This window comes from Physella acuta, unplaced genomic scaffold (genome assembly GCF_028476545.2).
Source record: "Physella acuta isolate Inbredline_101_S28 unplaced genomic scaffold, ASM2847654v3 ptg000061l, whole genome shotgun sequence".
Lineage (NCBI taxonomy): Eukaryota > Metazoa > Mollusca > Gastropoda > Physidae > Physella > Physella acuta.
Window position 1 is genome coordinate 40001 of NW_026731581.1, and position 13422 is coordinate 53422.

Consider the following 13422-nt stretch of genomic DNA (forward strand, 5'->3'; position numbering starts at 1 on the left):
ATCTACACAATTGAATTTTAGCTCATTAAGCATTATTTATAGAAATAAAAAACATCTGTGAATCATGAATTTAAAAAATTTTCTATTTAGAATTTTAAAACATGAATTTTAAAATTGGCCATGCTATTATTTTCCAGAACAAAACAACGCGTACGATGAAGTGACTGATATTACGCCTTCTGGTGCTCAGAACAACGCACGTGTCACTGGCAATATAAATTCGTATGATGTCATCGATCTAGACGATGTTGGGAAACAGACATCACATTATTTAGATTTAAAGTAAATTAAAAAGATTACACTTGCCATGTTGTGAAGATGCCTGGTTTTTATGAAAGGCGCATCTATAGGTGTAGGTGTGGGTGTAGGTGTGGGTGTAGGTGTGGGTGTAGGTGTAGGTGTACGTGTACGTGTACGTGTACGTTTACGTGTACGTGTATAGATGTAAGTGTGTAAATGTGTAGAGGTAGGTAGGTGTGAAGGTGTGTAGGTGTGTAGATGTAGGTAAGTATGTAGGTGTGTATGTGTGTAGGTGTGTAGAGTGTAGGTTTAAGTGTAACTATTTATTTACATTATTATTATTTTAAAGCTTGCAGTTTGTAACGTTGATTAGGGAGTTAAATATACTTAGATCATAGCGAGAATATATCTTTTAATATACAAGTTAACACCACTATCAATAGATTTTAATTCAATGCTTATTTAAGTTTGTGATATATACACATTTTTTCCCCGATAAACAGATACCTAGTTTTGTTGTTTCAGACACGATTTACATATACATTTTGTATATTGTAGACAAAAGTACCAGCAACCAAATCTAGACCTACCACTTGGTTTTTTGGCGTTTATTTACACAACTAAAACCAAACTTATTTATAGCGCGTTATCAGCAAGCGTTGACTCGGAAATTATTAAAGTATCAAAACATTGAACAGTTACATAATAAGAAATGTCTACTCTTAATGTAAAGCAAGAATATTTTCAGACCGTTTATCTATATATATAATTATCTTCTGGGAGACGCTAGAAAACAAGCTGTAAGCGCGCTCCCTACCACCCCTACCCCTACATGGTCTGTTGAGCTGTGGTTCACGCTAAATGTTTACAAGCAAGCCGGGTTTAGTGACGACTATTAGGGGCAGATAATATAGTTTGAAACGATTTTAAACGTAGGGGTAACTAAGTGGAGTTTACTTTAACTGAGGGGGGGGGGGGGGGTTATCGTCCTTAACGAGCTACTTATAGTGTTTTAAAGAAATATTTTCAGTGGCAGCGTTGGTACTGTCGAATTCACAAATTATGAATTACTGAAAAGTAGAAAATAAAACAACTAACTAGCGGCGTATGATATGCCGCGGGTCGGTCTCCCAAGTCCCCCACAGAACAGCGTGGGGGAGGAGAGGTGCAAGACAGTCAGGAACAAAAAGAGTCAGATATCGCTTTTGACTTGAAGCGGCGGCCTGACGAGGTTTCGGAATAATGTCGCTGATCCGACCAAACCCACGTTAAGTGGATGCGGGACGGCCGGGGGCAGATAACAGCCGCTAGAGGTTTTTCGATCTGAAGAGATACCCCCCACGATCAAGCCGGGTACCAGGCGGTGGGACGACGTCCTGCGTCTGGTGGGAGGGGAAGAAAAGCCTGGTGAGAAAACCGCGGTTTTAGCGACCAATGTGTGGGGAGCCCTGGTCCTTTAACGGGGGCCGGGGCTTACTACATTGAGGCCTGCCTGGCTAATGGAAGTCATCCTTCTGAGCCGGTTTCCGCATAAGAAGAAGAAGAAGAAGAAGTATAAATCTGTACCGACAATTATATCAAACCACTTTAATTTTCTTTAAATTAAACAATGATCAATAGGGAAAAATAACGTAAATCTCACCTGAATGTCTACATTTAACTATTAACAGTATGACACTACACACAAAGGGTATGAGTAGAAGTCCGGCGGTCAGGCCGATCCATTGGCTGTTGTTGTTGTTATGTGTCGTTACAATAACACCATCTTGGGGGCTCTTGAACGCTATAGAGATAATAACCATATAGGTGGAAATTTTTTTCGTAATAGAGCTCATATAAAGAGAATTTCACTCGCGGTCACTTTTTAGCCCTCGTCGAGGGCTTTGATTGAAACCGACAGTTTTTCCTATGGGTCAAACCATTTACCTAAGAGCATGCAAAAACTTAGCCAGATGTAAAACAGTAAGTGCCCTAAAATCCGTTTTGAAATCACCCTCTGTTTTTCCCATAAAATACAAAGATTATATAGGGAAATACGACTGGTCAGTTTTAACCCATTTAACGAATTTTCCCGGACATGGCCAGTTTTTTGTGACACCCCAAGTCGTTCTCCTACCACCTCACAAAATTTCAAGGGGGGGTTATCGGAGGAAAATATATTTTCGTAATAGAGCTCATATAAATAGAATTTCACTCGCGGTCACTTTTTAGCCCTCGTCGAGAGCTTTGAGTGAAACCGACAGTTTTTCCTATGGATCAAACCATTTACCTAAGAGCATGCAAAAACTTAGCCAGATGTAAAGAAGGTAAGGGCCCTAAAATCCGTTTTGAAATCACCCTCTGTTTTTCCCATAAAATACAAAGATTATATAGGGAAATACGACTGGTCAGTTTTGACCCATTTAACGAATTTTCCCGGACATGGCCAGTTTTTTGTGACACCCCGGGGCGTTCTCCTACCACCTCACAAAATTTCAAGGGGGGTCGTTGGAGGAAATTTTTTTTCGTAATATAGCCCATATAAGGCGCCGGTCAGTCTAGGTCAGTTTTGACCCCCTCCTCGTAGACTTTTCGGCCAACCGTCACCGGCCCTCGTGTTCTATCGCCTCAAGGCACCATCGTGCGATATTTGACGCGCCTCCGGCGCCGGGAATTGCCCTGTCGGGCACCTGACCACTTTGCTTTATATATATATAGATGATTAGGGCCTTCTCGTCATTTGATAACGTAGACCAAAGCAAACACTTCACTCTAATAACGGTAAAAAAAATCATCACAGAGCCCTTACATTGTTTGATAAGCTAGGCTAAAGTGAGTACATCAGTTTTGACAATGATAAATAACTTATATACGAGTATTTAATGGTAGTTTTTGTGTTAGCAATATAAGGACAATGTCGTAAACTAAGTAGTCTTGATTTCGTTCCAGCTAGTAATCTGTTGAAAAAGTCAGTACCCAACTTTCTACGTGTCACTCATGTGTAGGATAACTTAAAGGACGTAGAGATTTTAAGTAAACATAGTCAGTACTTAAGAAATATAGAAAGCCTCTGCTTCGTAATATGATTATGTTTAGACAGGGTCGCAGTTCAGGACATTAATGTGACTACTTTATGTCTTGTAAATTAACCATATACTAACCAACAAGCAAACTATTTAGTTATCAACTTACAACTAAAAGTAGGCTACAACGTTATAGAATCAGACCTAGAGTATTTACTGAAGATGAATTAGAGTTCATGTGACATCAGTGTATACATTAATTATACCGTTTTCTCGCCCGGCCGCCTTCCTGTAATTGCCAACTACGAACTCTAACAAAAGTTCTCACCTCGCAACTTTCGCACGTTAATCGTCGTGTTCTACTGTCCTACTTTCAAAGAAACTACTTTATCTTTTATTATCTGATCATCAACATTTAAAAACTCCGCCTTTTAATCTCATAATATCGATCAGCTACAAGACACCCGATAGTCACATTTGTTAAAGCACATCTGGTGAATGCGTTGTCTAGTGTTTGAACCCTCGCTTCATAACCTGAAAGTCCCGAGTTCGGTACTCGAACTATTGTACATGCTCAAACCAGGTCGTGCGATACAACCAAGGAGGAAGTGACAACCTGGTGGAAACCAACTGATCTAGAGACCGAACCAGATCTCCTTGATTTCTTATCTCCATGTAGTATGTAGTAAGTATCCTATAAATCAACCACTCCCGTATATAAGACAGACCAATACACATAGTACGCCTTACTTCAATTTAGGCCTATGGGCCTACCATGCTATCTCATAAGTCCGCTGTTTTTAATGGGCTACTTAAAAGTAAAAACGTACGGATGTTCTTTAAATTGTTTTTTTTTAATTTCGCTTTATAAATAAATTATATTAAATGTTTCAGTTTTGCTGATTCACTTCTCTATAACATGGATCAATATTTCATGCTCAATACTAATAATGATGTCGTTTGAAACATATTCTATTTTCATTACCTCATTGGCATTTAATAAAAGCAAAGTGTATCTTAATACAGGTGGTGGTGACTTAAGTCGCCTGACACTTCTACAGGCGACTTCTCTTGGACTTAAACTTACACTCAGACACCCGCCATCACCCATTACGATCTTTAGAACTCGACCTAGATACAATTATTATATGTGTATTTCTCTTTATTAAAAACGTGTGTACCAGCCGCGCGCGTTGCCACATATACTTCTACGAATATAGTGACTCAACAATTTTACAAATAAGTGCATCAACGCGATACTTACTAACCGTGTATTTTTAGACATTGTTTTCTAGTAAGGAACTATTTGAATGTAAACTAACCAGGGGTATTTGTTGGATCTTAGTAGTTAGGTCGAGGGTTTGTCCTAGGTGGTAGTTAGACGCTGAGGAATTCAGGGATATATATATATATATATATATATATATATATATATATATATATATATATATATATATATATATATATAAATTATATATATATATATATATATATATAAATGTGTATGTGTTTGTATATGTGTGTATGTGTGTGTGTATGGTTGTGTGTGTGTGTCGTATGTGTGCGCGCGCTCTTATGTATTGCTAGAACAGATGGACTTACGGTTCATTTATTATGAAAAAAGATTATCATGAGTGTAAAGAACAGGTCGGGCGTCTAGGATTAGGTATTTAGAACGATCCTTCTGAGAGACTAAGAGTTATTTTTAGTTAAGGTCACGCAAGAATAATCTAACTGCAAGGTCTATTGTAACGCTGTTAGTTAAGACGTTTCAATCTACAACAGTACTTGTACCCTTGACACTAAACAGACAGTGTGTTTGATTACGTCAATTGGTAAGTTGGTTTTAAATGTTCTACCAAATACATTACATAACTCTTAATTAGATTACATTATATAGTAAGTAGGATATAAACAGCTAACGATACATAGTGTCGTACAGCTACATTGTTGTTCGTTAGGCTGTTATCACAATAGATTATGAGCTATCAAGGGAATTTATTTCTCTAACTACAGCAAATTATAACTGAGCTACATCTATCATATGCTATCAGAGGCGTAGCGATGGGGGGGGGGGGGGCAGGGGGGACATATGTCCCCGGGCGTCGACCTTAGGGGGGCGCCAAAATGGGTTGTAAAAACAAATTAAATGTTATTTTAGCTGCATTTTGCAGTTTAAGAAGGGGTGGGGGGGGGGGTGCAAATCGAAAGTTTGAGGGGGGGTACACATCGAAAAGTTGAGAGGGGGGGGATGCAAATTGAATATTTGCTCCCGAGGGGGCGCGAAATTGAAAGTTTGTCCCCGGGCGCCGGGAAGGGTCGCTATGCCTCTGTATGCTATACGACAGGTTTAGGTTTTCGTGGACTGTCTTCATACTATAACCAAAAGGGATTAAAATGCAAACTATAAATAGAATAGTAAAAAAATTACCCATTTTAAACTGTTTTTCTATATTTATTAAAACGTATTCATTTCAAAATTTTAACGCCTCTTAAACCATAGCCTATATTTGAATAAGTATTACAACATTTTAAACAATTAATTCTTTTAAGTCAGTGAAAAGAGAACATCATGTTTGTTAAGTTGAAAACTCGTTTAGTTATTCAACTGAAAACTAACATATTTTAAATTGTCTTATTCCTCATTCTTAATTGTAATATTAGTGGGGACTTCTTCCAACACATTTCTTACGTGCCGAAACGTTAACATTGTTATGTCCCTTGACTGTTTTTCAGGCTGCTTTTCTTAGTACATTTAATTTGCTTCAATTGCTTCTGTCCACACAAAAACCAATCACAAGGCAGCATTTTCTTGAGTTGTCTCCTAAAGAAGCTGCGTTCCCCAACTAACGGTTCTCTTCTACCCAAGGGTAAAAAATCTGGGAACTTTTGCAGTAAACAATCAAACGTTCCGACGCCCGGCCATACCGTTATATTTAAATATCAAAACGTATGATAACGTTAAAATCAGTTGCTTTAAACATATTTTTCTTTTCAATTACTTCAGGCTATATATAAAAATGAGGATCAAGAACTTCAACTCTGACTGGTTTTTTGTGTGGGTCGTTCAAAGTTTGTCTTTCGCAATTTGCGGTATAGTATTTCAAAAATAATGGGAGTTTAATTATACACGGGTAGTTTTTTAATCAGATGACACAAACACTTAAGTGTCTGGGATTAAGGCTCCGGACAATATACAAACTGACCTACATATTGTGTAAAACATGTACTTGAAATAATACTTTCAGAATAAAATAGATAGTTGTAATGTTTTGTTTCTCATATAAATATAAATATATATATATAAATATATATATATATATATATATATATATATATATATATATTTTTATATTTATATATATATATATATATATATATATATATATATATATATATATATATATATACATATATATATATATATATATATACATATATGTATACATATATATATATATATATATATATATATATATATATATATATATATATATATATACATATATATATATACATATATATATATATATACATATTATATATATATATATATAAACATCATCTGGATTACAGTTGCAGATACCTGGTTTGGTAGCAATCAACAGTTTCTGTGTCGATGTACCGACAACAAATGTTTACCTGATGGAACTTGTGCTGATGGTGCCAGTTGTTTAAGTGAATGGTTTGGTCCGTCTTGTCAATATCGTGAGTAAAATACGTTTATTAATGTTACCAGGTGTTTATTAAGTGAATGGTTTTAATCCATCTTTCTAAATGTGAATGAAATAATCTTCTTAATGAAGCTAAGTTTGCTATGAATACAATTCTATTACACAGAGAATCTTGTGACAACAGCTACTATACAACCAAACAACGCTCTGGCAAGTGTTACTGATGATACCCAATGTAACGTTGACCCAGGCAACCAATACATGCAATTGACTTGGAATAATTTACATTTCTTTTCATTTTTATGGATGCGTTTTAAAACACAGAGTATGTTGCACTTAATTTGTATGTACTTTTTATTTTAACTGCAGCTTTTAATTGCCAATATAAATTACAACCTTTGATGTTGAAACAAAGTAACTACATCATAATTTAAAATACCCACACCCGTATCTTTTTCAACCCAACTCCCAAAACCTTATCCTTTGTGTTGCCGAAAACTTTCTTTTAGATATTTTCACAAACATTCAAACCTATGTTTCTTATTTCTTTTTACAGTTAGTAGTGAAAAACTAAACATCTTTTTCATAATAAATGACGCACCTGTCAAGAATATTCAAGTGTTTAAAATAAATAACGTGACTGTTGAAGTACGCAGCCAAAATATTTCTATGATAAACAGTATAAAGATATATGGCGACAACTTTCAGGATCTTTGTTCTCTTTATGTTAACGGAGGCGAGTACATATAATGTAGATTTATTTTATTTTGCTTTATTTAGGCAAGAATTAAAATAACTTTAAAAAAAAACGAGAACATTAATATTTTTCTTTATTTAAATTTTTTTTTTTTATGAATACTCCAAAATATTTTGATAGCTTATGAACTTATGATTAATACATAGGCCTACTATTTACACATTCAGGAAGAAATGTTGCATTAAAGCAAACTACATCACAAGACAGCTACTATCATGCTGACTTTCCATCAAATAATGCTGTAGATGGCAACAGAGATATTAACTGGTATACAGGAACATGTATCCACAGTGTTGAAACATATCAGTATCACTACTGGACTGTACAGTTTGACAAAGAATATTTAGTCAACAGATATGTCTTGTACAGTAGATCTGATCAAAAAGTCATTAGCTGTAAGAGAATATTTATTGAATACATTATGTTTTAATATGTCAAGTTTATTAGTAGACTACAGATATTTAGTCTTAATGCGTATCTATTTGGCTATATATAATATATCAAATATAAAAACCTTTATAATAAACATCTTTTAAATGCACCGAAAATAAGAAAATAACACAAACTCGCGCTCTCTATTTAAAGTTTATGCCGCTAATGAGATCTCTTATATATTGTATCGATCGAGGTGTACGTTAATCACTCTTTGTCAGAGTTTCTTCCAGGCATCTCTTCGGGGGGGGGCAAAGCCCCCCCGAAAATTTTTTACCGCCCCCCCCCCCCCCCGAACGAAATGAAATTTATATAATTTATATAGAAAATATATATTTTTAACAGTGTCCGCCCCTCGAAGAAAGTCTACCGCCCCCCCCCCCCCGAAAATTTCAAGTCCCCCCCCCCCCCCCCGGAGAAAAAAGTCTGGAAGAAACACTGCTCTTTAAAATAGTAAAGCATACTTCTGCGATTGCCCAGGCATCAGAAAATTAGGGGGGTGTTCTCTGGAGCAAGGGCGCCGCATACAGCCCTAGGCTCTGTTTAATCATCGTATGTCGCGTGCCACCGTATTAATATTGTACTGTGCTCTTTAAAACTAACGTAGGTGCCATAGTGAAAACAAGATAGCTCAGGCGCCTAATCGCAACCTGCGGGGCGCCGGAAGACGCGCATAATTTGATTTATGGAGCGACTATACCAACGCAATATGTCCATAGGTAATTTCACTCTTTAAAGAAAACGTAGACGGAATAGCGCTCACGGATGAGCCCGTGGCGCAAAGTTACCCACTGCCTGGGGCTCCAGGGGACGCGCCTGATTCAATGACTTTTTAGACGCCATACGCACAGGGGAGCCCGGGGCGATTCGGGTCACGCAATCACCGGGACGCCGGCGGCAGCGCCTGTTACAGTTTTCCCGCTTAATATAGTAGCACACCTTATCCGCTATACACGACGCCCAATTAATGGTTAGCTGCTCTTGAACTCTGGGCGCCGCCAAACCGTGTATTGGGAAAAATGGCATCCCTCCGGGTGCCGCCCAGAATTTTAATTTTTTTAGCATAAGGCTTCTCGGAAGTATTTTTATTAACTCTCCAAAGTTTAACGGCACGCGGATGAATGCTGTCAAACCACATGCGATTTTTATATTATTAACACGTTTTTCTTAACTCAGCTTCGCGTTTATTTGTTTGTTTGTGGGTTTGTTGTTAAAATTGACATCGAAAATTAGCCCACTTCTGATTGCTCTAGAGATCTGAAATTAGGAATGCAGGCTATTTTCGCCTAACAATTTCAGATGCAATCATAAAAACTAGCAATTAGAGACCTAAATTAGCTTAATTAAATTACTCCCTTTCTCTGTTTAAAGCGTATCGGTCGCTCAAGATATTTAGTCCGTGTATTTTTAAACACTTAGTCAAGTCATACTTAATCAAGTCATTAGATAAAGTAGAAAATAAACTATATAAAAAACTTTTTAAAAACCACGTTTTTCATGTGTAGCAACGGACTAAAAAGGAGAAAATAAAATACTTAAAAAAACTTTAAAAAAAACCACCTTTTTCTTGTGGACTAAAAAGTAGAAAATAAATGTTTCTTTTGTGCTTCCTCGAGCTGTGCAGGTTCTTGTGATGACTGACAAAAAACGTGGGTCGGCAGATGGGTCGGGAACTTTGATGCCGAACGTACCCACGTTTTTTGTCAGTCATCACAAGAATCTGCACAGCTCGAGGAAGCACAAAAGAAAAATTCATTTTCTACTTTTTAGTCCACAAGAAAAACGTGTTCTTTAAAAAGTTTTTTTTAAGTATTTTATTTTTGTTTATGTTAACGTATATAGAGAATAATCGAATCCCACGTTGCTGGGGCGCCGCCCTGGAGAAACGTTTTTTTTTTTTTTTTTTTTTTTTTTTACAGAAACCTCTCCAGGATTATTCTCAACAAATTACACATTTTAATGGCAATAGGATGGACAAAACCAACAAACCTACAAACAAAAAACAAACGTCTTCCCCCTCCCCTCCCCTCCCCTCACCCCCCCCCCCCCCACCCCCACTCTCCGAAATATAATGAAATATATATTTTTGTAGAAAATATATACTTTTACTAGTGACCGTACCCAGCCTCCCCGGAGAATTTCGTCCGCCCAGCGAAAATTTTAATTGCTTTAGAAGATCACTTTTGGAATCTACGTATTATTTTACCTCAAATGTGTACATTTAATTTTGAAAATACGTTTCTTTATTCTTACGTCTTAAGGGATGAACGATGTCTCGTGTTGTATGAATCGTCTCCGAAACTTCACCTTAGTGAGCAGGGATAACTCTGGTCAAACAGTTTTAACGTACACAGAGACTGCAGACCAGCCTCAGTTCGTTTATACCGTAACATCCGATAGACTCCAGGTTTCCAACGTTACAGTTGAAATGGCTGATAATATCATCAACTTTTGCGAATTTGAAGCTTATGGTGGTACACAATTTTTTATTATTTTTTTTCACTCTTTAAATTAGCTGAAGCCTTTAAAGATTCTTCTGTTCCCATAAGTGCTGTAAATGGTAAAATAAGTAAATCATATTTTCACACCATTCATCCTTGGACGAAATTAAAAACAATTACATTTACAATACACCCACAATGCCCCCTCCCCCATTCTCTCCTCCCCCAACCTAATTGCATATGCCTCCCCCCCCCCACACACACACACTCACCAGGAAAGTATAGTCTAAAAATATAATTGCATTAATGTATAAAACATATATTAACGTTTTCATTCTAAAACGTAATCATCATTTTGATATTCGATGTTTTAATTGATACATTCAAATTATGAGTAAGATTAAATTTCTGCAATTTAATTGAATAATTTCAATGTGTCACAGTTTTATTTGCTTTATATTTACATATTGAAATTATCGTTTATTTTGCAAGACATACATGTATCAAATAAAATTATCATTTGTGTTAACTATTTTAAAATACCACATATACACCACTTTAACTTAGTTATCGAGTGGTAGAACACACAAAATATGAAAATTTAGATTAAGTCTCAAACTCAATATCTGTCATAATGTGTACCGGATTCAAGAAAGTAGAGGCGCCTCGAAAAAGTGCTGACCACATATATATTCATAAGTTTAGGTCAACTATCAACTTTAGATCTTGAACTGCTGTTTATGTGTTTTCTGTATGTGTGTTGTTTGTTCAAATGTCACACATGAGGGATATAGTTAACAAAGTAAAAGCCATGTTACATTTTTGTCATTATGTTTTTTGTCTGTTTGCTTTCACTAAATTAACAGACTCCATCTGCCCACCCGGCAAATTTGGCCTAGAATGTAACAAAGACTGTCGATGTAGAAATGACGAGCCCTGCTTTACAGACACAGGAACTTGTTCTTCAGGATGTGCTGCAGGTTATACAGGGATGGGATGTCAGACACGTACGTTGGTAGAAATGTGTTGTTAATTTTCTTTTCATATTTTTATTTATTTGTATAAATCTTGCGTTTTACCGGCTTGTATTAGTGTGAATACATGTGATCCTAGCAAGTTAAGTTAGTTAGCCCTTCATCCACCATGTAAATCATCATATCACCTATTTATGTTTGGGTCTGTTTGGTTTTGTTTTTACTCTAGCATGTAGTCCAGGAACATGGGGTGTAGACTGCTTCAACACGTGCAGCATTAACTGTCTAGATATGACGTCATGTGACCGAATAACTGGAGCCTGTGTTGGAGGTTGTGTGGAGGGTTATAAAACACCTACCTGTAACGATGGTAAATATTTATGACACATTTTTATGAAAAGTTTACACACCTTCAATGTACTCTACTCAAAAGTAATGAGCTTAATTAAATGTATTCTCAGAGGAACTGATTTATTCTAATGCAATATCCAAAAATCAGGTTAAAGATTTTATATCATTCTCATTGTTATAAAACAATTTTAAGTGGTTCCAGTGAGATTACAAGTTGCTTAATACTCTGTTCCTGTACACAGCCTGTGGTTTTGGAAAATGGGGAATAAACTGCTCCATGTTGTGTAGTTCACATTGTGGGAGAGATAAATCTTGTGACCCAGTAAATGGTACATGCAACAGAGGTTGTGGTGATGGGTATAGGGCTGGTAAGTAGATCAATAAACAGTTCTATTGCTCATGCAGGTTTTATTGAGCCGTAGAACTGGTTGGTGACCTACTTACCAGTCCTATACAGGAGCACATTGTTATCAAGGTAAAACAAATAAAAACAAGAACTTTGGTATTAACATACCAATTGTAATAAGTATACCAAATTGATTCCACGATCTAATATATATATATATATATATATATATATATATATATATATATATATATCATTATATATCTATGTATATTAAACAAAATTTAAGATTTAAGAATTTTAACATCAAATGTGTTAAAGAAAGCTAGTATGTTTTGACTTTCGTTTAGAAAGTAACTATTTACTTATTTAAAGCTGTCCACGGTAAAATGTATTTCGATGCATTTGCAAATGGTTAAACGTTTCAAATCTTTCGTTTCGTATTCCCAACGTTACTTTAAAAAGTTCCGGTTGCGTTTTGTTTCGTGTAATATGGCAGTGCAATCAAAGGGTAAGCGATTTTATTTTTAAATTTAAATTATTTTTTTTATTGAAGAAACATAAAACAAAGATTATTTCTATATATTACAAATCACAAGTAAACATGAAACCCCTAGATTATTTTGTGTTTTACAGGTCCAAACGTTATACGAAGGTAGTTGACGCTTTCTTTTTTTGTTACAAAACTTAAGTGATAGATAAGTGACACCATTTACAAATATAATATTAATCTAAAACAAAGAGAGTAATTTTAGACATTAGACATTCAATCATTAGGGTAACATTGTAAAGTAAGATCCATGGATATTTATTCACTAGGAACTCAAATATAATTTGCTAAAATAATGGATCGGGGGAAATTTTGCGTTCACTTCCAGCAATTTTTTTCTCGCCATGCCACAAATATTTTACTATTTGACCGGCTGTCTACCAGCGAATGTGAAGAACAGTTCATGTTGTTACAGCTGGTGGAACCATCTTATTTAATTTATGAGAGAACTGCAGTGCCTTTTGCCGAGGCTTAGCGAGGGGGGGGGGGTTCGGACCGCACCGGGTGACACCATTTAGGGGGGTGACACAAAGGCAAAAAATAGCAAAATATATAGAGAAAAACTTGAGGGGGGGGTGCAAATCGAATTTTTGAAAGTTTGTCCCCGGGAAGGGTCGCTACGCCTCTGGGGGTGACACCATTAAGTGCCGCACCG

The 13422-nt window shown here is 36.1% G+C and overlaps 3 protein-coding genes across 3 annotated transcripts in view; all 3 read left to right on the forward strand.

The window, feature by feature from the left end:
* The window catches only part of LOC131948973 (multiple epidermal growth factor-like domains protein 10), a 3865-nt gene extending 3864 nt beyond the window's left edge, over position 1 (forward strand). The window contains exon 4 of the mRNA XM_059310726.1: position 1. This exon is cut by the window's left edge and continues 271 nt beyond it. Within this exon, the coding sequence (XP_059166709.1) occupies position 1 (1 nt within the window).
* A 5007-nt stretch (positions 2 to 5008) lies between these two features.
* Positions 5009 to 7666, forward strand: LOC131948979 (uncharacterized). The gene is made up of 5 exons (XM_059310735.1): positions 5009 to 5077; positions 6250 to 6335; positions 6819 to 6950; positions 7083 to 7241; positions 7473 to 7666. The coding sequence occupies exons 2-5, from the start codon at positions 6263 to 6265 to the stop codon at positions 7664 to 7666; spliced, it is 558 nt and encodes a 185-aa protein (XP_059166718.1). The 5' UTR covers positions 5009 to 5077; positions 6250 to 6262.
* Positions 7667 to 7865: 199 nt separating this feature from the next.
* LOC131948993 (multiple epidermal growth factor-like domains protein 11) lies at positions 7866 to 12876 on the forward strand. Its single transcript, XM_059310745.1, has 6 exons — positions 7866 to 8068; positions 10367 to 10579; positions 11413 to 11553; positions 11750 to 11890; positions 12114 to 12239; positions 12854 to 12876. The coding sequence occupies exons 2-6, from the start codon at positions 10369 to 10371 to the stop codon at positions 12874 to 12876; spliced, it is 642 nt and encodes a 213-aa protein (XP_059166728.1). The 5' UTR covers positions 7866 to 8068; positions 10367 to 10368.
* The last annotated feature ends 546 nt before the right edge of the window (positions 12877 to 13422 follow it).